Source organism: Salvelinus alpinus, chromosome 21 (genome assembly GCF_045679555.1).
Source record: "Salvelinus alpinus chromosome 21, SLU_Salpinus.1, whole genome shotgun sequence".
Classification (NCBI taxonomy): Eukaryota; Metazoa; Chordata; class Actinopteri; order Salmoniformes; family Salmonidae; genus Salvelinus; species Salvelinus alpinus.
The window spans coordinates 32,718,290-32,742,424 of NC_092106.1; the positions used below are offsets into that span (position 1 = coordinate 32,718,290).

Sequence of the window (24,135 nt, forward strand, 5' to 3'; positions counted from 1 at the left end):
CGACAGTGCATTCGGAAAGTATTCGGAACCCTTGAATTTTTCCACATTAAAGCCTTGTTCTAAAATGTATTAAATAAAAATAAATTACACACATTACCCCATAATGACAAAGCGAAAACAGGTTTTAAGATTCTTTTTGCAAATGTATATAGAAATAACAGAAATACCTTATTTACATAAGTATTCAGACCCTTTTCTATGAGACTCGAAATTGAGCTCAGGTGCATCTTGTTTCCATTGATCATCCTTGAGATATTTCTACAACTTGATTGGTCCACCTGTGGTAAATTCAAATGATTGGACATGATTTGGAAAGGCACACACCTGTCTACATAAGGTCTAGCATGTTGACAGTGAATGTCAGAGCAAAAACCAAGCCATGACGTGGAAGGAATGGTCCGTAGAGCTCAGAGACAGGATTGTGTCCAGGCACAGATCTAGAGAATGGTGCCAAATCATTTCTGCAGCATTGAAGGTCCCCAAGAACACAGTGGCCTCCATCATTCTTAAATGGAAGAAGTTTGGAACCACCAAGACTCTTCCTAGAGCTGGCCACTTGGCCAAACTGAGCAATCGGGCGAGAAGGGCCTTGGTCAGGGAGGTGACCAAGAACCCGATGGTCACTCTGACAGAGCTCTATAGAGTTCCTCTGTGGAGATAAAAGGCATATAACATATAACAGTTTACCAAAAGACAGCTAAAGACTCTCAGACCATGAGAAACAAGATTCTCTGGTCTGATGAAACCTAGATTAAACTGAATGCCAAGCGTCACATCTGGAGGACATCTGGGATCATCCCTACGGGGAAGCAATGTGGGGGCAGCATCATGCTGTGGGGATGTTTTCAGCGGCAGGGACTGGGTGACTAGTCAGGATTGAGGGAAAGATGAACGGAGCAAAGTACAGAGAGATCACTGATGAAAACCTGCTCCAGAGCGGGCAGGACCTCAGACTGGTTCACCTTCCAACAGGACAACAACCCTAAGCACACAGCCAAGACAACGCAGGATTAGCTTCGGGACAAGTCTCTGAATGTCCTTGAGTGGCCCAGTAGGAGCCCGGACTTCAATCCGATCTAACATCTTTGGAGACCTGAAAATAGCTGTGCAGCGACACTCCCCATCCAACCTGACAAAGCTTGAAAGGATCTGCAGAGAAGAATGGGAGAAACTCCCCAAATACAGGTCTGCCAAGCTTGTAGCGTCATACCGAAGAAAATTGGAGGCTGTAATCACTGCCAAAGCTGCTTCAACAAAGTACTGAGTAAAGTGTTGGAATACTTCTGTAAATGTCATGTTTTTTATTTTTTGTACATTTGCAAAGATTTCTAAAAACCTGTTTTTGCTTTGTCATTATGGGGTATTGTGTGTAGACGAGGGTTTGAAAACTATTTAATCAATTTTAGAGTAAGGCTGTAATGTAACAAAAAGTGGAAAAAGTTAAGGGGTCTGAATACTTTCCGAATCCACTGTAGGAGAAGTTACAGTGGGGAGAACAAGTATTTGATACACTGACGATTTTGCAGGTTTTCCTACTTACAAAGCATGTAGAGGTCTGTAATTTTTATCATAGGTACACTTCAACTGTGAGAGAAGGAATCTAAAACAAAAATCCAGAAAATCACATTGTATGATTTTTAAGTAATTTATTTGCATTTTATTGCATGACATAAGTATTTGATACATCAGAAAAGCAGAACTTAATATTTGGTACAGAAACCTTTGTTTGCAATTACAGAGATCATACGTTTCCTGTAGTTCTTGACCAGGTTTGCACACACTGCAGCAGGGATTTTGGCCCACTCCTCCATACAGACCTTCTCCAGATCCTTCAGGTTTCGGGGCTGTCGCTGGGCAATACGGACTTTCGGCTCCCTCCAAAGATTTTCTATTGGGTTCAGGTCTGGAGACTGGCAAGGCCACTCCAGGACCTTGAGATGCTTCTTACGGAGCCACTCCTTAGTTGCCCTGGCTGTGTGTTTCGGGTCGTTGTCATGCTGGAAGACCCAGCCACGACCCATCTTCAATGCTCTTACTGAGGGAAGGAGGTTGTTGGTCAAGATCTCGCGATACATGGCCCCATCCATCCTCCCCTCAATACGGTGCAGTCGTCCTGTCCCCTTTGCAGAAAAGCATCCCCAAAGAATGATGTTTCCACCTCCATGCTTCACGGTTGGGATGGTGTTCATGGGGTTGTACTCATCCTTCTTCTTCCTCCAAACACGGCGAGTGGAGTTTAGACCAAAAAGCTCTATTTTTGTCTCATCAGACCACATGACCTTCTCCCATTCCTCCTCTGGATCATCCAGATGGTCATTGGCAAACTTCAGACGGGCCTGGACATGCGCTGGCTTGAGCAGGGGGACCTTGCGTGCGCTGCAGGATTTTAATCCATGACGGCGTAGTGTGTTACTAATGGTTTTCTTTGAGACTGTGGTCCCAGCTCTCTTCAGGTCATTGACCAGGTCCTGCCGTGTAGTTCTGGGATGATCCCTCACATTCCTCATGATCATTGATGCCCCACGAGGTGAGATCTTGCATGGAGCCCCAGACCGAGGGTGATTGACCGTCATCTTGAACTTCTTCCATTTTCTAATAATTGTGCCAACAGTTGTTGCCTTCTCACCAAGCTGCTTGCCTATTGTCCTGTAGCCCATCCCAGCCTTGTACAGGTCTACAATTTATCCCTGATGTCCTTACACAGCTCTCTGGTCTTGGCCATTGTGGAGAGGTTGGAGTCTGTTTGATTGAGTGTGTGGACAGGTGTCTTTTATACAGGTAACGAGTTCAAACAGGTGCAGTTAATACAGGTAATGAGTGGAGAACAGGAGGGCTTCTTAAAGAAAAACTAACAGGTCTGTGAGAGCCGGAATTCTTACTGGTTGGTAGGTGATCAAATACTTATGTCATGCAATAAAATGCAAATTAATTACTTAAAAATCATACAATGTGATTTTCTGGATTTTTGTTTTAGATTCCGTCTCTCACAGTTGAAGTGTACCTATGATAAAAATGACAGACCTCTACATGCTTTGTAAGTAGGAAAACCTGCAAAATCGGCAGTGTATCAAATACTTGTTCTCCCCACTGTATGTACTAGGACGTGCTGACAAAACGAATACGCCCCGGTAGTCTTTTCCCGACTGCAAACAAATGTTACAGAAATGACCCTGCGTGGATACATGGATTATGTGAGCAGCGCTACAGTACACTTGAACAAGTTAATTTGATATAACTGAGTTTCCTGTATATGAATGAGAAGTGTGTGTAGGTGCTTCACTAAGCCTACTCGTGTCTTACTATAGGGCAGGATTTAGCCCTGTGACAGTTCAAAGAACAATCATGTCCCTTCAGTCACCTCTCCCAGAAATCCCATGGTAACCAAACGTAATTACTTTAAGCATGTGATTCATTGTAAACTACCAAACCATGTCTGTGTTTTGAGAAATAAAAACAGAGGGAGTACTGCAATGATTTGGCCTGTTACCATTTCAGGCCCCAACTCCTCCTCAAGCACTTCCCTTAGCCCTACAGGCTATCTGCAAAGACTGGATATATGTGTGTGTGTGTGTGTGTGTGTGAGAGAGAGAGACCGTTTTGGTTACAACTAATCCTCTCAGAGACTACAGCTCTGGTGCTTATGCCCCCCCCCCCGTGCCAATGAAGGAGAGGTCAAAATCAACATCTGAGCTCTCACTTCCTCCTCATTTTCACTCTCTCCCCCCATCTCCACTCTCTCCCTCCACCGTCCCAGTCTTACCCTGGTGTTAAGTTGAGTGGGGGGTTGCCATGCCAACCTAGAGTGGGGATCCCTGTTCGGAACAAGGCCACACAGCAGTAGCGGCATTAAACAGTGTGTGTGTACGTGTGTACGTGTGTGTGATGGATTCAGACCAGAACAATCTGTTAAATCAGGTCAATCATTTGTCAGACCTCATTTAGCGCACGCACACACACTCTTTAAGAAAGACTCGGATAACAAATGAAATATGAAAACCTTTGTAGGAATCTGTATTTAAGATTGAACTCTACATACATTCATACATCTGTAGTGTTGAGGAACAGAGAGCGGACCGGTGTGTGTGTTCAGGATTCTTTACAGGATACAGCCAATGTGATCCAGAGACACATGTTATAATGGACAATAGGGGAAGTGATTCAGGACAAAGAGACTGACTGGAGAGGGAAAAACAAAGTGTGTGTTATGTGTGTGATGTTAGTCGCTGTCTCTCTCCTCTCGCGTTTGCATCTCGCTGAGTGTACTCTCGTCAATGTTCTCCAGGCTGTCTGCGTGCTGGATGCTAAGCTCGGACACAGGGATTGTGGGAAGTGTAGTCTGCTCAGGGTAGAGCCAGGGCTTAAAGCCTGGGTTGTGTCTCTGCTTCCACTCTCCGTACTTTAGACACGCCTTACTGATCTTCTTCATCGCCTGCACACACACACACACAGAGAGAGAGATCTGCATTTAGCCAGGGTTAAAAAGGAACACAAGCAGCAGAGAGCAGTTGTGTTATCTGCTGTACCATGTAGTAACCTAGTGATGGAGAGAGATGTCTGTTGTACCATGTAGTAACCTAGTGATGGAGAGAGATGTCTGTTGTACCATGTAGTAACCTAGTGATGGAGAGAGATGTCTGTTGTACCATGTAGTAACCTAGTGATGGAGAGAGATGTCTGTTGTACCATGTAGTAACCTAGTGATGGAGAGAGATGTCTGTTGTACCATGTAGTAACCTAGTGATGGAGAGAGATGTCTGTTGTACCATGTAGTAACCTAGTGATGGAGAGAGATGTCTGTTGTACCATGTAGTAACCTAGTGATGGAGAGAGATGTCTGTTGTACCATGTAGTAACCTAGTGATGGAGAGAGATGTCTGTTGTACCATGTAGTAACCTAGTGATGGAGAGAGATGTCTGTTGTACCATGTAGTAACCTAGTGATGGAGAGAGATGTCTGTTGTACCATGTAGTAACCTAGTGATGGAGAGAGATGTCTGTTGTACCATGTAGTAACCTAGTGATGGAGAGAGATGTCTGCTGTACCATGTAGTAACCTAGTGATGGAGAGAGATGTCTGTTGTACCATGTAGTAACCTAGTGATGGAGAGAGATGTCTGCTGTACCATGTAGTAACCTAGTGATGGAGAGAGATGTCTGTTGTACCATGTAGTAACCTAGTGATGGAGAGAGATGTCTGTTGTACCATGTAGTAACCTATGTTTGAGATTTTTTTTATTTAACCATATTTAACAAGGCAAGTCAGTTAAGAACAAATTATATTTACAATGACGGCCTACCCTGGCCAAACCCGGGTGGGACTCCCAATCACAGCCGGTTGTGATACAGCCTGGAATCGAACCAGGGCCTGCACTGAGATGCAGTGCCTTAGACTGGGGCTCTCCCCCATCTTTCCTCATTCCCTTGAGATCCCATGGCCTATTTCAGCACACACACGTTTCTAGCCCAGGGAAGCGTAGGAAGGATCATACATTATACACAGGTGTTCTCCCGTGTGCACTGGTCCAGACAACCAGACTCTGCTGAGAGATGGGGAGCTGGCATGCGTTACCCTCTCTCTCCCCTCGCTCCAGCATTATAATGTGGTGATGGGAGTGTGTACAGTGGGAGTGTAATGCTGGGCAGTGTAGCATTATAATGTGGTGATGGGAGTGTAATGCTGGGCAGTGTAGCATTATAATGTGGTGATGGGAGTGTGTACAGTGGGAGTGTAATGCTGGGCAGTGTAGCATTATAATGTGGTGATGGGAGTGTAATGCTGGGCAGTGTAGGCATAAGCAGTCTGGAATGTACTTACTTTGGGAGCCAGAAAGTGGGAAGACTTGTTAACAACCCACTTGGGTAGTGAACCTGGGAGGGAGAGAGAGATTGATGTTACACCATGTCGTGTCATCCACGGTCAAATCACCCACTGTCTACAGATGTCACACACATGCTCACACCAGAACGGGTGATTTAGAGAGAATTAGATGGAGATATTATCAAGATCTTTACGATCTTAAAAGAGAGAGAGAGAGAGAGAGAGAGAGAGAGAGAGAGAGAGAGAGAGAGAGAGAGAGAGAGAGAGAGAGAGAGAGAGAGAGAGAGAGAGAGAGAGAGAGAGAGAAAGAAAGAGAGAGAAAGAGAGAAAGAGAGAGGGACAGACCCTGACCTCCAGATCCATAGTTACTATGGCGATAGCTGTAGAAAGAAGGTCCTGAGTATGAATCATTCATTAACTCTCCAAGCACATTAACCACCTGGTGGCTGCTGAGGGGAGGACAGCTCATAATAAATCCTGGAATGGTATCAAACATGACGTTTCCATTGACTCCATTCCACCCATCACTATGAGCCATCCTCCCCTCAGCAGCCTCCACTGATACGTGTATGTGTGTGTGTGTGTGTGTGTGTGTGTGTGTGTGTGTGTGTGTGTGTGTGTGTGTGTGTGTGTGTGTGTGTGTGTGTGTGTGTGTGTGTGTGTGTGTGTGTGTGTGTGTATTACCTTTTGGATCCACATGTGCCAGGTAGGTAAGAGTGCAGTGGTTCGGTCCATGGCTCTGGATCAGGTAGCCAGTCTGGATGGACACTGCTCGTACCATGTCCTTCTTAGGGGGGTATTTCTACAGAAATACACAGTGGAACATCCCTAGTTAGCACAGAACCGTCCATCTGAGGAAATGGTCTCAACTGCTGTACAGTTGAATCCAGTTATTTCGGTTTGTTCTGCATGAGTGCAGTACACGGCCAGAACATTCAAACAAAATGTATTTAAATAAAATGATGAACTCCCCTGCACTTAAACAGAGTTTAAATTGAAAACATGACAGTCACTTATCAGGAGTTTACTGCACAAAGTAATATTGTGGAGGGGTAAAGTGACAGTATGGATTCTCACTCTCACTCACTGTTACAGTCCTAGTTCCGCTCTGGATCTCTGCCAGTTCCTGATGCTGATGCTGCCGTGCCCAATAACAGTCAACTCTTACACACTCCTCTCACTAAACTCAATGTGAGCAAAGTAGCTGTGTTTGTCTGGATGTAGGTTTGTCTTGCAGGTTTGTCTGAGTGTTTGTCTGGATGTAGGTTTGTCTTGCAGGTTTGTCTGGATGTAGGTTTGTCTTGCAGGTTTGTCTGGATGTAGGTTTGTCTTGCAGGTTTGTCTGAGTGTTTGTCTGGATGTAGGTTTGTCTGGATGTAGGTTTGTCTGGATGTAGGTTTGTCTGAGTGTTTGTCTGGATGTAGGTTTGTCTGGATGTAGGTTTGTCTGGATGTAGGTTTGTCTGAGTGTTTGTCTGGATGTAGGTTTGTCTGGATGTAGGTTTGTCTGGATGTAGGTTTGTCTGGATGTAGGTTTGTCTGAGTGTTTGTCTGGATGTAGGTTTGTCTGGATGTAGGTTTGTCTGGATGTAGGTTTGTCTGAGTGTTTGTCGATGTAGGTTTGTCTGGATGTAGGTTTGTCTGGATGTAGGTTTGTCTGAGTGTTTGTCTGGATGTAGGTTTGTCTGGATGTAGGTTTGTCTGGATGTAGGTTTGTCTGAGTGTTTGTCTGGATGTAGGTTTGTCTGGATGTAGGTTTGTCTGGATGTAGGTTTGTCTGAGTGTTTGTCTGGATGTAGGTTTGTCTGGATGTAGGTTTGTCTGGATGTAGGTTTGTCTGAGTGTTTGTCGATGTAGGTTTGTCTGGATGTAGGTTTGTCTGGATGTAGGTTTGTCTGGATGTAGGTTTGTCTGAGTGTTTGTCTGGATGTAGGTTTGTCTGGATGTAGGTTTGTCTGGATGTAGGTTTGTCTGAGTGTTTGTCGATGTAGGTTTGTCTGGATGTAGGTTTGTCTGGATGTAGGTTTGTCTGAGTGTTTGTCTGGATGTAGGTTTGTCTGGATGTAGGTTTGTCTGGATGTAGGTTTGTCTGAGTGTTTGTCTGGATGTAGGTTTGTCTGGATGTAGGTGTTACGTTCCCCAGTTTCTGTGTTGTAGTTTGTATTTGAGTGTGTGTGTGTTTCAGGGGATGGCTTCCTGAAATTCTCCCCAAGCAGCTGATTGGTCGGCCGCAATTGATGATTGGAGAGCTGACCCCGCCCCCTCGTCAAGATACAGCTGTCTCTAATTACCATGCCACCTGAAGCTATAAAAGCCAGTGTTCTGTTCAGAAGAGATAGAGATCATAGGCAGGCTGAGATCATTGCTGGAGAATTTGATTGTGATAAAGTGTTGGTTGTTTATCAGAAAGCGTTGGTATGTACTGTGTTAGTTGTTGCTGGGAGCAGTTGATATGTACTGTGTTAGTTGTTCCTGGGAGCAGTTGGTATGTACTGTGTTAGTTGTTGCTGGGAGCAGTTGGTATGTTCTGTGTTAGTTGTTGCTGGGAGCAGTTGGTATGTTCTGTGTTAGTTGTTGCTGGGAGCAGTTGGTATGTACTGTGTTAGTTGTTGCTGGGAGCAGTTGGTATGTTCTGTGTTAGTTGTTGCTGGGAGCAGTTGGTATGTTCTGTGTTAGTTGTTGCTGGGAGCAGTTGGTATGTTCTGTGTTAGTTGTTGCTGGGAGCAGTTGGTATGTTCTGTGTTAGTTGTTGCTGGGAGCAGTTGGTATGTTCTGTGTTAGTTGTTGCTGGGAGCAGTTGGTATGTACTGTGTTAGTTGTTGCTGGGAGCAGTTGGTATGTACTGTGTTAGTTGTTGCTGGGAGCAGTTGGTATGTTCTGTGTTAGTTGTTGCTGGGAGCAGTTGGTATGTACTGTGTTAGTTGTTGCTGGGAGCAGTTGGTATGTACTGTGTTAGTTGTTGCTGGGAGCAGTTGGTATGTACTGTGTTAGTTGTTGCTGGGAGCAGTTGGTATGTACTGTGTTAGTTGTTGCTGGGAGCAGTTGGTATGTACTGTGTTAGTTGTTGCTGGGAGCAGTTGGTATGTACTGTGTTAGTTGTTGCTGGGAGCAGTTGGTATGTACTGTGTTAGTTGTTGCTGGGAGCAGTTGGTATGTACTGTGTTAGTTGTTGCTGGGAGCAGTTGGTATGTTCTGTGTTAGTTGTTGCTGGGAGCAGTTGGTATGTTCTGTGTTAGTTGTTGCTGGGAGCAGTTGGTATGTACTGTGTTAGTTGTTGCTGGGAGCAGTTGGTATGTTCTGTGTTAGTTGTTGCTGGGAGCAGTTGGTATGTACTGTGTTAGTTGTTGCTGGGATCAGTTGGTATGTACTGTGTTAGTTGTAGCTGGGAGCAGTTGGTATGTTCTGTGTTAGTTGTTGCTGGGAGCAGTTGGTATGTACTGTGTTAGTTGTTGCTGGGATCAGTTGGTATGTACTGTGTTAGTTGTTGCTGGGAGCAGTTGGTATGTTCTGTGTTAGTTGTTGCTGGGAGCAGTTGGTATGTACTGTGTTAGTTGTTGCTGGGATCAGTTGGTATGTACTGTGTTAGTTGTAGCTGGGAGCAGTTGGTATGTACTGTGTTAGTTGTAGCTGGGAGCAGTTGGTATGTACTGTGTTAGTTGTTGCTGGGAGCAGTTGGTATGTACTGTGTTAGTTGTAGCTGGGAGCAGTTGGTATGTTCTGTGTTAGTTGTTGCTGGGAGCAGTTGGTATGTACTGTGTTAGTTGTTGCTGGGATCAGTTGGTATGTACTGTGTTAGTTGTAGCTGGGAGCAGTTGGTATGTTCTGTGTTAGTTGTTGCTGGGAGCAGTTGGTATGTACTGTGTTAGTTGTTGCTGGGATCAGTTGGTATGTACTGTGTTAGTTGTAGCTGGGAGCAGTTGGTATGTTCCGTGTTAGTTGTAGCTGGGAGCAGTTGATATGTTCCGTGTTAGTTGTTGCTGGGAGCAGTTGGTATGTTCCGTGTTAGTTGTTGCTGGGAGCAGTTGGTATGTACTGTGTGAGATTGTTGCTCAGCTAGAGCTTATTTGATGTCCTTTGTTTATTAGTTTGTTTGAGTATTGTTTGATATTCTGTTTCATTTGTTCCCATGGGGGAAGGGGAAGGCACCTAGGGAGTGCTTAGGCAAGAGGCCTGCGGGCATACATATACCCGTAGTATATTTACTGTCTAGGCACACTAGGTAAGACCTGGGTGGACCACCCCCTGTATTTTGGTTAGGGCACCAGGTGGTGCTAAGTTAGGTAAGTAGTGGGTAGGCAGGTTAAATAGGAGAGGGGGAGCTTTGATATTTACTTTCTTTGCTTTGGTTCCGTCCAGCCCCTTTTCCCCATATTACCGTGTAAAGGAAATAAATCCTAGTAAGCGGTCAATTCTGCCTTTTTGTCATCCTTACTCGCACCTACAGTCCCATACCTCTTTCACTTCACGGGGAGTTGAGTTGTAGCAGGGTGTTGCGTTCCCTCTTCTTAGAGGCGTGCGTAACAGTAGGTTTGTCTGAGTGTTTGCGTGTGGAAAGCAGAAGCTTGCAGTAGTCACAGGAGAGGTCAACTCAACATTGATCACGCAGAGAGAGAGAAATAAAGAGGTCTGATTCCAAACCAAACCCTTATCTCCTTCCTTCCTGCAGTAGGTGACTAGTCTTGTAAGGTCTCATTGAACAGGAGAAGGGAGAGCAGTATTACAAAGGCTCCTCCAATAAGCTAAAGTCGAGGTTCTTCTCCACTTCTCAAAGATCCTCAAGGACAAATCGTGAAGGGCATAGCCACTGTACTGTGAGTGTTGAGGAACCTAACCCTGAGCTACCACTGCCCTATCCAACACACAGGCTTTATCCAGCGTTAGCAGTGGCACGGACCGATAAAGCTTTATTGAAATGCCAGAGGATTAAGTCAACTAATACACCCAGTCTTACTAAAGTGAGCAAATACTTCACTTACTGTAAACACACATGACCCACCTTTATCAAACTGTACTTATGTACACACACACAAACTAAAGACACTTAAGACATGTCCATCTACAGCATGGTCATTTAAATAGAGTGGACAGTCCTACTGTAGCATTTGTTTCCCACTGAGGTCAAGGGAAACCATTCTGCAGGTCTGTTCTCTCTCTTCTGTTTCTACCTGCAGAGCGTTGTACAACCAGTCGGTTATCCACTGAGCCTATCCCAGACTCCAACCTGGTTCCTGGAGACATCGTCTAGGGCAACTGATTCTAACAATTAGCTGCTTGATAAACTGAATCAGGTTGGTTGCAACTGGGGTTGGAGCGAAAACCTATAGATGGGTAGTTCTCCAGGAACAGGGTTGGAGAGCAATGGGCCAGGGGGCAAAGTACAGGGTTCTGGACCAGGAGTCTCTCCCTGTACATGTTTATACTTACGGCATGTTTGACAGAGTAGTTCATGATGATGTAATCACTGCCCATGGGCAGCCAGGAGCGCAGCGTGATGACGTCACGGTTCCTCAGCGGCTTGGGACACTTCCCTAGACACAGACGAAGAGGAGCCTCATTAACATACACACACACAGCGCCAAGAACGTGGGTGTGTGTGTGTGCGTGGATGAGTCGTACAGGAGTAGTAGCCCACGTCTGCGTTAACAGTGAGTTTTCCGATGTCGAAGGTTTCGATGACGTTTGCGTCCCATTTCCTCCGGTACTCGATGTCATGGAGAACATCATACATGGTCTCAGCTGGCACGTCCTTACACGCCATCCGACACTGCAGGAGAGACACACACGTCAACCATTAGTCGACCAAACACACACTTTAAAATAAATACTGTGCATACACAAACAACAAACACAGCTGACATCACCCTGATGCCAAATCCCTTCCACTACTGTGTGTGTTTTTACATGGAGAGATGGGCCAGTGGATACAGATGTGGCCAGTGGATACAGATGTGTCTCTAGCCTACAGCACCTAAACTGTAAATAACTAAAACTATACAGAGGGCAAACACACAGCTACATGAAGGACAGTGTTAGATCCTTCCTTAATCAAGTGGCTTGGAAGGGCAGAGAGAAGAGAGGGTAGAGCAGCGGTTCCCAAACTAGGGGTTGCGACCCCATGTGTTATTAAAATGGGGTCGTGGTAGAATTCCCAAAATCCTGGAAAAAAATTATAATAAATATATATATAAAAATATAAAAGCAACATGTAAAGTGTTGGTTTCATGAGCTGAAATAAAAGATCCCAGAAATGTTCCATACACACAGTATGGAATATCTGATTAAACAGCAATGTCATTACACAGGTGCATCTTGTGCTGGGGGCAATAAAGGGCCAGCTTAAAATGTGCAGTTGTGTCACACAACACAATGCCACAGGTGTCACTAGTTGAGGGAGGGTGCAATTGGCATCCTGACTGCAGGAATGTCCACCAGAGCTGTTGCTAGAGAATTTAATGTTCATTTCAGTACCATAAGCTGCCTCCAACATCATTTTAGAGAATTTGGCAGTACGTCCAACCGGCCTCACAACCGCAGATCACGTGTAACCACGGCAGCCCAGGACATCCACATCCGGCTTCTTCACCTGCAGGATCGTCTGAGACCAGCCACCAGAGCAGCTGATGAAACCGAGGAGTATTTCTGTCTGTAATAAAGCCCTTTTCTGGGGAAAAACCTCATTCTGATTGGCTGTCCTGGCTCCCCAATGGATGGGCCTGGCTCCCAAGTGGGTGGTTCTATGCCCTCCTAGGCCCACCCATGGCTGCGCCCCTGCCCAGTAATGTGAAATCCATAGATTAGGGCCTAATTTATTTATTTAAATTGACTGATTTCCTTAAATTAACTGTAACTCAGTAAAATTGTTGAAATTGTTGCGTGTTGCATTTATATTTTTGTTTATATATAATATATATAGTATATATATACACCAAAAAAAATGATTATAATATCGTCTTTGTCTCACGATTCCCGAGCATGAAACGGCACAGGGGATGTAGATGTGTGCTGCGTGGCCATATTGATGAAAAACAGATTCCATATGGAAACGTATGGCGGGCTTTTGCACAGATGGGGCTCCATCTATGGCGAGACGGCAGGCAGGCCTCTGCACTCTAGTTATGAATGTCTCTCCCTCTATATGTATTTTGTATGTACATGTATGCATTGTATGATACACCGAGAGCAACTGGTGGCAAAAGAGCTGAGCACAGAACTCTGAGATATACTGCAGCAGGTAACTTCCATTGTAAACTACATCAAACCACATCTACAGCGCGCACACCTGATCTCAAAACTATGTGGCGATACGGGATCAGAGCATGACAATGTTCTATTTCACACTGTGGCTTGGTGGTTATCGAGGGGGAGTGTTGGAAAGATTTTTCTAATTGAGAGAGGAAATGCTGTCATTCACAATGGATGTATAAAAAAAAAATTAAATTAAGATTTGACTTTCTGTGTAATGAAAAGAACACGTGTCTCCTTGCCTTTGGAACAGACATATTTGGGAAACTGAACAAACTGAAAAATCTGTGGAAATACAAAAACATTCAAGAGAGTGGCTGAATCCGTGGATTCAGAGGAAACGATGCTTATTGGAGAGTTTCAAAAGTGAACCACGCCCCCTTTCCTCAGCTTTGCATGTTTCTAACAGGAAACAGCATCAGTAAGTGTCCCACACCAGGGATGACTGCTCACCTCCAACGCTTGGAGAGCACTTTGGGACCTACTTCCCAATCCGTTTGACTGTGATTCTGGCTCAGTTGACGTGCTGGTAAGTGAAATCCAACAGCTGATCGAGCTGTCATGTGACCGAATGCTGCAGACAATGCATTCACGGGTCATTAGAGGAGTTTTGGTTCCTGACTCATAGGGAATAACCTGCAGTCTCCCTCTGAGCATTAATGCCTCGTTCAAAACAACTCGGAACTTGGAAATCTCTGACTTACGACTTCAGTGCGTTCAAGACAACTGGGAATTCTGGGGAAAAAACTAGAGCTCTGACTGGAGAAAAAAAAATTGATCGGTCATCCAACTCGGGATTTTGAGCCTCTTTCTAGAGATCCGTTTCTGACCTGAAGATCACTGACGTCATGATTTGACCTCGTATTTTTCAGAGTTCCCAGTTGTCTTGAAAGCACCATAAAACTCATGGAACCCTTAGCCAGGTCATATCTGTGTGAAGCTGGATTCAGTGCTCTTGTCTGCATTAAAACCAAATATTGATCCAGGTTTAATGTGACAGCAGAGACGAGGTGCACACTGTGGACCACGCCCCCTGACTTTGACACGACATGCATCAAGCCACACCCATCTCATTATTGGTGGTGAGATAAGATACATTATGTCAGACTAATTTGGAATTGACTCCAACAGCCCCATATTAAAAGTATGTGATGGTGAGTTGAGAAGACAATCAGAAATACTGTTAGAATGTTTTTCAATTGACTGCCATAGCCTCAATTAAAAGAGTAAACATTGGCTGTTAATTACAAAATGGTTGGGGTCATAAGAATTTTCAGATATCAAAATGGAGAGGGGACAGAGAGAGGAGGGAAGGGAGGGAGAGAGAAGAGAGGAGAGAGAAGAGCAGAGAAGAGGGGGAGAGAGAGGGGGGGAAGGGAGAGAGAGTAGAGTGGAGAGAGAAGGGAGGGGAGAGAGTAGAGTGGAGAAGGGAGGAAGGGGAGAGAGGAGGGAGAGAGAGTAGAGAGAGTAGAGAGAAGGGAGGGGAGAGAGTAGAGAGAAGGGAGGGGAGAGAGTAGAGAGAAGGGAGGGGAGAGAGTAGAGAGAAGGGAGGGGAGAGTAGAGAGAAGGGAGAGAGAGCAGAGAGAGAGAGCAGAGAGAAGGGAGGGGAGAGAGTAGAGAGAAGGGAGAGAGAGTAGAGAGAAGGGAGAGAGAGTAGAGAGGAGGGAGAGAGAGAAGAGAGAGAGAGTAGAGAGAGGGGAGGGGAGAGAGTAGAGGGAAGGGAGGGGAGAGTAGAGAGTAGAGAGAGAGTAGAGAGAAGGGAGGGGAGAGTAGAGAGAGAGAGTAGAGGGAAGGGAGGGGAGAGAGTAGAGAGAAGGGAGGGGAGAGAGTAGAGAGAAGGGAGGGGAGAGAGTAGAGAGAAGGGAGGGGAGAGAGTAGAGAGAAGGGAGGGGAGAGAGTAGAGAGAAGGGAGGGGAGAGAGTAGAGAGAAGGGAGGGGAGAGAGTAGAGAGAAGGGAGGGGAGAGAGTAGAGAGAAGGGAGGGGAGAGAAGGGAGGGGAGAGAAGGGAGGGGAGAGAAGGGAGGGGAGAGAAGGGAGGGGAGAGAGGGGAGAGCTTGTTTGTGTGTGGGGGTGACAGTTTAATAGTAAAACCGTTGGCACAGAATTATGCCAATGTCAGGCTCTTAAAAAATTAGAATGTGCACGAGCCCACACACACACCAGAGTTCGCCATCTCCATGGTTACCTCAGCCAAGGGAAGACTCCACACCACAACAACACAGACAGAAGATGGGGGAGGGGAGAAACTAGAGGTCGACCGATTAAATCAGCATGGGCGATTAATTAGGGCCGATTTCAAGTTTTCATAACAATCGGTAATTATGGCCGATTACATTGCACTCCACGAGGAGACTGCGTGGCAGGCTGACCACCTGTTACGCGAGTGCAGCAAGGAGCGAAGATAAGTTGCTAGCTAGCATTAAACTTATCTTATAAAAAAACTAATCTTAACATAAATCACTAGTTAAATACACATGGTTGATGATATTACTAGTTTAACTAGCTTGTCCTCTGTTGCATATAATCAATGCGGGGCCTGTTCATTTATCATAGAATCACAGCCTACTTCGCCAAACGGGTGGTGATTTAACAAGCTCATTCGTGAACAGAAGCACTGTTGTTGCACCAATGTACCTAACCATAAACATCAATGCCTTTCTTAAAATCAATACACAAGTATATATTTTTAAATCTGCATATTTAGTTAAAAGAAATTCATGTTAGCAGGCAATATTAACTAGGGAAATTGTCACTTCTCTTGCGTTCTGTGCAAGGAGAGTCAGGGTATATGCAGCAGTTTGGGCCGCCTGGCTCGTTGCGAACTGTGTGAAGACCACTTCTTCCTAACAAAGACTGTAATTAATTTGCCAGAATTTTACATAATCATGACATAACATTGAAGGTTGTGCAATGTAACAGCAATATTTAGACTTATGGATACCACCCGTTCGATAAAATACAGAACGGTTCCGTATTTCTCTGAAAGAATAAACGTTTTGTTTTCGAAATGATAGTTTCCGGATTTGACCATATTAATGACCTAAGGCTCGTATTTCTGTGTGTTTATTATATTAAGTCTATGATTTGATATTTGATAGAGCAGTCTGACTGAGCGGTGGTAGGCAGCAGCAGGCTCGTAAGCATTCATTCAAACAGCACTTTCTTGCGTTTACTTGAAGCACAGCTCTGTTTATGACTTCAAGCCTATCAACTCCCGAGATTAGGCTGGCAATACTAAAGTACCTATTAGAACATTCAATAGTCAAAGGTATACGAAATACAAATGGTATAGAGAGAAATAGTCCTATAATAACTATAACATAAAACTTCTTACCTGGGAATATTGAAGACTCATGTTAAAAGGAACCACCAGCTTTCATATGTTCTCATGTTCTGAGCAAGGAACTTAAACATTAGCTTTCTTACATGGCACATATTGCACTTTTACTTTCTTCTCCAACACTTTGTTTTTGCATTATTTAAACCAAATGGAACATTCAGTTTAAATAATGAGTGTGTTCTGCTGGACACGGGTAGACACATGTGGAAGGGAAGGATGAGAGGGGATGAGTGTGTATCTGTATACCATCAGTGAGCAGGTTTTCCCCTCAGTCCTCAGGGTGTGTGTGGGCTGGAGAAAGTCCAAACAGTAGCCGTCAGTCTGACAGCTTGTTAAACCAGTCCATACAGTACCCGTCAGTCTGACAGCTTGTTAAACCAGTCCATACAGTACCCGTCAGTCTGACAGCTTGTTAAACCAGTCCAAACAGTACCCGTCAGTCTGACAGCTTGTTAAACCAGTCCAAACAGTACCCGTCAGTCTGACAGCTTGTTAAACCAGTCCAAACAGTACCCGTCAGTCTGACAGCTTGTTACACCAGTCCATACAGTACCCGTCAGTCTGACAGCGTGTTAAACCAGTCCAAACAGTACCCGTCAGTCTGACAGCTTGTTAAACCAGTCCAAACAGTACCCGTCAGTCTGACAGCTTGTTACACCAGTCCATACAGTACCCGTCAGTCTGACAGCGTGTTAAACCAGTCCAAACAGTGCATGTTTCAATATTTATATAAGACTAAATAGATTTTTATTTATGTATTATATTAAGTTAAAATAAAAGTGTTCATTCAGTATTGTTGTAATTATCATTATTACAAATATATATATATATAAATAAAATAAATAAAAAACGGCATCGGCTTTTTTTTGGTCCTCCAATAATCGGTATCGGCGTTGAAAAATCATAATCGGAGAAACCCATAGAGTGCACTACTTTCAACAGCCACATGGGGATAACCCTGAACACTATATGAGGAACCCCATCTTTCAACAGCCACATGGGGATAACCCTGAACACTATATGAGGAACCCCATCTTTCAACAGCCACATGGGGATAACCCTGAACACTATATGAGGAACCCCATCTTTCAACAGCCACATGGGGATAACCCTGAACACTATATGAGGAACCCCATCTTTCAACAGCCACATGGGGATAACCCTGAACACTATATGAGGAACCCCATCTTTCAATCACAGCCACATGGGGATAACCCTGAACACTATATGATCAACCCCATCTTTCAATCACAGCCACATGGGGATAACCCTGAACACTATATGAGGAACCCCATCTTTCAACAGCCACATGGGGATAACCCTGAACACTATATGAGGAACCCCATCTTTCAACAGCCACATGGGGATAACCCTGAACACTATATGAGGAACCCCATCTTTCAACAGCCACATGGGGATAACCCTGAACACTATATGAGGAACCCCATCTTTCAACAGCCACATGGGGATAACCCTGAACACTATATGAGGAACCCCATCTTTCAACAGCCACATGGGGATAACCCTGAACACTATATGATCAACCCCATCTTTCAACAGCCACATGGGGATAACCCTGAACACTATATGAGGAACCCCATCTTTCAACAGCCACATGGGGATAACCCTGAACACTATATGAGGAACCCCATCTTTCAACAGCCACATGGGGATAACCCTGAACACTATATGAGGAACCCCATCTTTCAACAGCCACATGGGGATAACCCTGAACACTATATGAGGAACCCCATCTTTCAATCACAGCCACATGGGGATAACCCTGAACACTATATGATCAACCCCATCTTTCAATCACAGCCACATGGGGATAACCCTGAACACTATATGAGGAACCCCATCTTTCAACAGCCACATGGGGATAACCCTGAACACTATATGATCAACCCCATCTTTCAATCACAGCCACATGGGGATAACCCTGAACACTATATGAGGAACCCCATCTTTCAACAGCCACATGGGGATAACCCTGAACACTATATGAGGAACCCCATCTTTCAACAGCCACATGGGGATAACCCTGAACACTATATGAGGAACCCCATCTTTCAACAGCCACATGGGGATAACCCTGAACACTATATGAGGAACCCCATCTTTCAACAGCCACATGGGGATAACCCTGAACACTATATGAGGAACCCCATCTTTCAACAGCCACATGGGGATAACCCTGAACACTATATGAGGAACCCCATCTTTCAACAGCCACATGGGGATAACCCTGAACACTATATGAGGAACCCCATCTTTCAACAGCCACATGGGGATAACCCTGAACACTATATGAGGAACCCCATCTTTCAACAGCCACATGGGGATAACCCTGAACACTATATGAGGAACCCCATCTTTCAACAGCCACATGGGGATAACCCTGAACACTATATGAGGAACCCCATCTTTCAACAGCCACATGGGGATAACCCTGAACACTATATGAGGAACCCCATCTTTCAATCACAGCCACATGGGGATAACCCTGAACACTATATGATCAACCCCATCTTTCAATCACAGCCACATGGGGATAACCCTGAACACTATATGAGGAACCCCATCTTTCAACAGCCACATGGGGATAACCCTGAACACTATATGATCAACCCCATCTTTCAATCACAGCCACATGGGGATAACCCTGAACACTATATGAGGAACCCCATCTTTCAACAGCCACATGGGGATAACCCTGAACACTATATGAGGAACCCCATCTTTCAACAGCCACATGGGGATAACCCTGAACACTATATGAGGAACCCCATCTTTCAACAGCCACATGGGGATAACCCTGAACACTATATGAGGAACCCCATCTTTCAACAGCCACATGGGGATAACCCTGAACACTATATGAGGAACCCCATCTTTCAACAGCCACATGGGGATAACCCTGAACACTATATGAGGAACCCCATCTTTCAACAGCCACATGGGGATAACCCTGAACACTATATGAGGAACCCCATCTTTCAACAGCCACATGGGGATAACCCTGAACACTATATGAGGAACCCCATCTTTCAACAGCCACATGGGGATAACCCTGAACACTATATGAGGAACCCCATCTTTCAACAGCCACATGGGGATAACCCTGAACACTATATGAGGAACCCCATCTTTCAACAGCCACATGGGGATAACCCTGAACACTATATGAGGAACCCCATCTTTCAACAGCCACATGGGGATAACCCTGAACACTATATGAGGAACCCCATCTTTCAACAGCCACATGGGGATAACCCTGAACACTATATGAGGAACCCCATCTTTCAACAGCCACATGGGGATAACCCTGAACACTATATGAGGAACCCCATCTTTCAACAGCCACATGGGGATAACCCTGAACACTATATGAGGAACCCCATCTTTCAACAGCCACATGGGGATAACCCTGAACACTATATGAGGAACCCCATCTTTCAACAGCCACATGGGGATAACCCTGAACACTATATGAGGAACCCCATCTTTCAACAGCCACATGGGGATAACCCTGAACACTATATGAGGAACCCCATCTTTCAACAGCCACATGGGGATAACCCTGAACACTATATGAGGAACCCCATCTTTCAACAGCCACATGGGGATAACCCTGAACACTATATGAGGAACCCCATCTTTCAACAGCCACATGGGGATAACCCTGAACACTATATGAGGAACCCCATCTTTCAACAGCCACATGGGGATAACCCTGAACACTATATGAGGAACCCCATCTTTCAACAGCCACATGGGGATAACCCTGAACACTATATGAGGAACCCCATCTTTCAACAGCCACATGGGGATAACCCTGAACACTATATGAGGAACCCCATCTTTCAATCACAGCCACATGGGGATAACCCTGAACACTATATGATCAACCCCATCTTTCAATCACAGCCACATGGGGATAACCCTGAACACTATATGAGGAACCCCATCTTTCAATCACAGCCACATGGGGATAACCCTGAACACTATATGAGGAACCCCATCTTTCAACAGCCACATGGGGATAACCCTGAACACTATATGATCAACCCCATCTTTCAATCACAGCCACATGGGGATAACCCTGAACACTATATGAGGAACCCCATCTTTCAACAGCCACATGGGGATAACCCTGAACACTATATGAGGAACCCCATCTTTCAACAGCCACATGGGGATAACCCTGAACACTATATGAGGAACCCCATCTTTCAACAGCCACATGGGGATAACCCTGAACACTATATGAGGAACCCCATCTTTCAACAGCCACATGGGGATAACCCTGAACACTATATGAGGAACCCCATCTTTCAACAGCCACATGGGGATAACCCTGAACACTATATGAGGAACCCCATCTTTCAACAGCCACATGGGGATAACCCTGAACACTATATGAGGAACCCCATCTTTCAACAGCCACATGGGGATAACCCTGAACACTATATGAGGAACCCCATCTTTCAACAGCCACATGGGGATAACCCTGAACACTATATGAGGAACCCCATCTTTCAACAGCCACATGGGGATAACCCTGAACACTATATGAGGAACCCCATCTTTCAACAGCCACATGGGGATAACCCTGAACACTATATGAGGAACCCCATCTTTCAACAGCCACATGGGGATAACCCTGAACACTATATGAGGAACCCCATCTTTCAACAGCCACATGGGGATAACCCTGAACACTATATGAGGAACCCCATCTTTCAACAGCCACATGGGGATAACCCTGAACACTATATGAGGAACCCCATCTTTCAACAGCCACATGGGGATAACCCTGAACACTATATGAGGAACCCCATCTTTCAACAGCCACATGGGGATAACCCTGAACACTATATGAGGAACCCCATCTTTCAACAGCCACATGGGGATAACCCTGAACACTATATGAGGAACCCCATCTTTCAATCACAGCCACATGGGGATAACCCTGAACACTATATGATCAACCCCATCTTTCAATCACAGCCACATGGGGATAACCCTGAACACTATATGAGGAACCCCATCTTTCAATCACAGCCACATGGGGATAACCCTGAACACTATATGAGGAACCCCATCTTTCAACAGCCACATGGGGATAACCCTGAACACTATATGATCAACCCCATCTTTCAATCACAGCCACATGGGGATAACCCTGAACACTATATGAGGAACCCCATCTTTCAACAGCCACATGGGGATAACCCTGAACACTATATGAGGAACCCCATCTTTCAACAGCCACATGGGGATAACCCTGAACACTATATGAGGAACCCCATCTTTCAACAGCCACATGGGGATAACCCTGAACACTATATGAGGAACCCCATCTTTCAACAGCCACATGGGGATAACCCTGAACACTATATGAGGAACCCCATCTTTCAACAGCCACATGGGGATAACCCTGAACACTATATGAGGAACCCCATCTTTCAACAGCCACATGGGGATAACCCTGAACACTATATGACGAACCCCATCTTTCAACAGCCACATGGGGATAACCCTGAACACTATATGAGGAACCCCATCTTTCAACAGCCACATGGGGATAACCCTGAACACTATATGAGGAACCCCATCTTTCAACAGCCACATGGGGATAACCCTGAACACTATATGAGGAACCCCATCTTTCAACAGCCACATGGGGATAACCCTGAACACTATATGAGGAACCCCATCTTTCAACAGCCACATGGGGATAACCCTGAACACTATATGAGGAACCCCATCTTTCAACAGCCACATGGGGATAACCCTGAACACTATATGAGGAACCCCATCTTTCAACAGCCACATGGGGATAACCCTGAACACTATATGAGGAACCCCATCTTTCAACAGCCACATGGGGATAACCCTGAACACTATATGAGGAACCCCATCTTTCAATCACAGCCACATGGGGATAACCCTGAACACTATATGATCAACCCCATCTTTCAATCACAGCCACATGGGGATAACCCTGAACACTATATGAGGAACCCCATCTTTCAACAGCCACATGGGGATAACCCTGAACACTATATGAGGAACCCCATCTTTCAACAGCCACATGGGGATAACCCTGAACACTATATGAGGAACCCCATCTTTCAACAGCCACATGGGAATAACCCTGAACACTATATGAGGAACCCCATCTTTCAACAGCCACATGGGGATAACCCTGAACACTATATGAGGAACCCCATCTTTCAACAGCCACATGGGGATAACCCTGAACACTATATGAGGAACCCCATCTTTCAACAGCCACATGGGAATAACCCTGAACACTATATGAGGAACCCCATCTTTCAATCACAGCCACATGGGGATAACCCTGAACACTATATGATCAACCCCATCTTTCAATCACAGCCACATGGGGATAACCCTGAACACTATATGAGGAACCCCATCTTTCAACAGCCACATGGGGATAACCCTGAACACTATATGATCAACCCCATCTTTCAATCACAGCCACATGGGGATAACCCTGAACACTATATGAGGAACCCCATCTTTCAACAGCCACATGGGGATAACCCTGAACACTATATGAGGAACCCCATCTTTCAACAGCCACATGGGGATAACCCTGAACACTATATGAGGAACCCCATCTTTCAACAGCCACATGGGGATAACCCTGAACACTATATGAGGAACCCCATCTTTCAACAGCCACATGGGGATAACCCTGAACACTATATGAGGAACCCCATCTTTCAACAGCCACATGGGGATAACCCTGAACACTATATGAGGAACCCCATCTTTCAACAGCCACATGGGGATAACCCTGAACACTATATGAGGAACCCCATCTTTCAACAGCCACATGGGGATAACCCTGAACACTATATGAGGAACCCCATCTTTCAACAGCCACATGGGGATAACCCTGAACACTATATGAGGAACCCCATCTTTCAACAGCCACATGGGGATAACCCTGAACACTATATGAGGAACCCCATCTTTCAATCACAGCCACATGGGGATAACCCTGAACACTATATGATCAACCCCATCTTTCAATCACAGCCACATGGGGATAACCCTGAACACTATATGAGGAACCCCATCTTTCAATCACAGCCACATGGGGATAACCCTGAACACTATATGAGGAACCCCATCTTTCAACAGCCACATGGGGATAACCCTGAACACTATATGATCAACCCCATCTTTCAATCACAGCCACATGGGGATAACCCTGAACACTATATGAGGAACCCCATCTTTCAACAGCCACATGGGGATAACCCTGAACACTATATGAGGAACCCCATCTTTCAACAGCCACATGGGGATAACCCTGAACACTATATGAGGAACCCCATCTTTCAACAGCCACATGGGGATAACCCTGAACACTATATGAGGAACCCCATCTTTCAACAGCCACATGGGGATAACCCTGAACACTATATGAGGAACCCCATCTTTCAACAGCCACATGGGGATAACCCTGAACACTATATGAGGAACCCCATCTTTCAACAGCCACATGGGGATAACCCTGAACACTATATGACGAACCCCATCTTTCAACAGCCACATGGGGATAACCCTGAACACTATATGAGGAACCCCATCTTTCAACAGCCACATGGGGATAACCCTGAACACTATATGAGGAACCCCATCTTTCAACAGCCACATGGGGATAACCCTGAACACTATATGAGGAACCC

At 45.3% G+C, this 24,135-nt stretch overlaps 1 protein-coding gene across 1 annotated transcript in view; it reads right to left on the reverse strand.

The window, feature by feature from the left end:
* Window positions 1-3,983: 3,983 nt before the first annotated feature.
* The window catches only part of LOC139548265 (START domain-containing protein 10-like), a 31,463-nt gene continuing 11,311 nt past the window's right edge, over window positions 3,984-24,135 (reverse strand). Inside the window, exons 2-6 of the mRNA XM_071357823.1 lie at window positions 11,434-11,581; window positions 11,242-11,345; window positions 6,503-6,620; window positions 5,816-5,868; window positions 3,984-4,429 (exon numbers count right to left, since the gene is read on the reverse strand). Of these exons, the coding sequence (XP_071213924.1) occupies window positions 4,217-4,429; window positions 5,816-5,868; window positions 6,503-6,620; window positions 11,242-11,345; window positions 11,434-11,581 (636 nt within the window). The 3' untranslated portion in view covers window positions 3,984-4,216. The remainder of the gene's footprint in view (window positions 4,430-5,815; window positions 5,869-6,502; window positions 6,621-11,241; window positions 11,346-11,433; window positions 11,582-24,135) is intronic.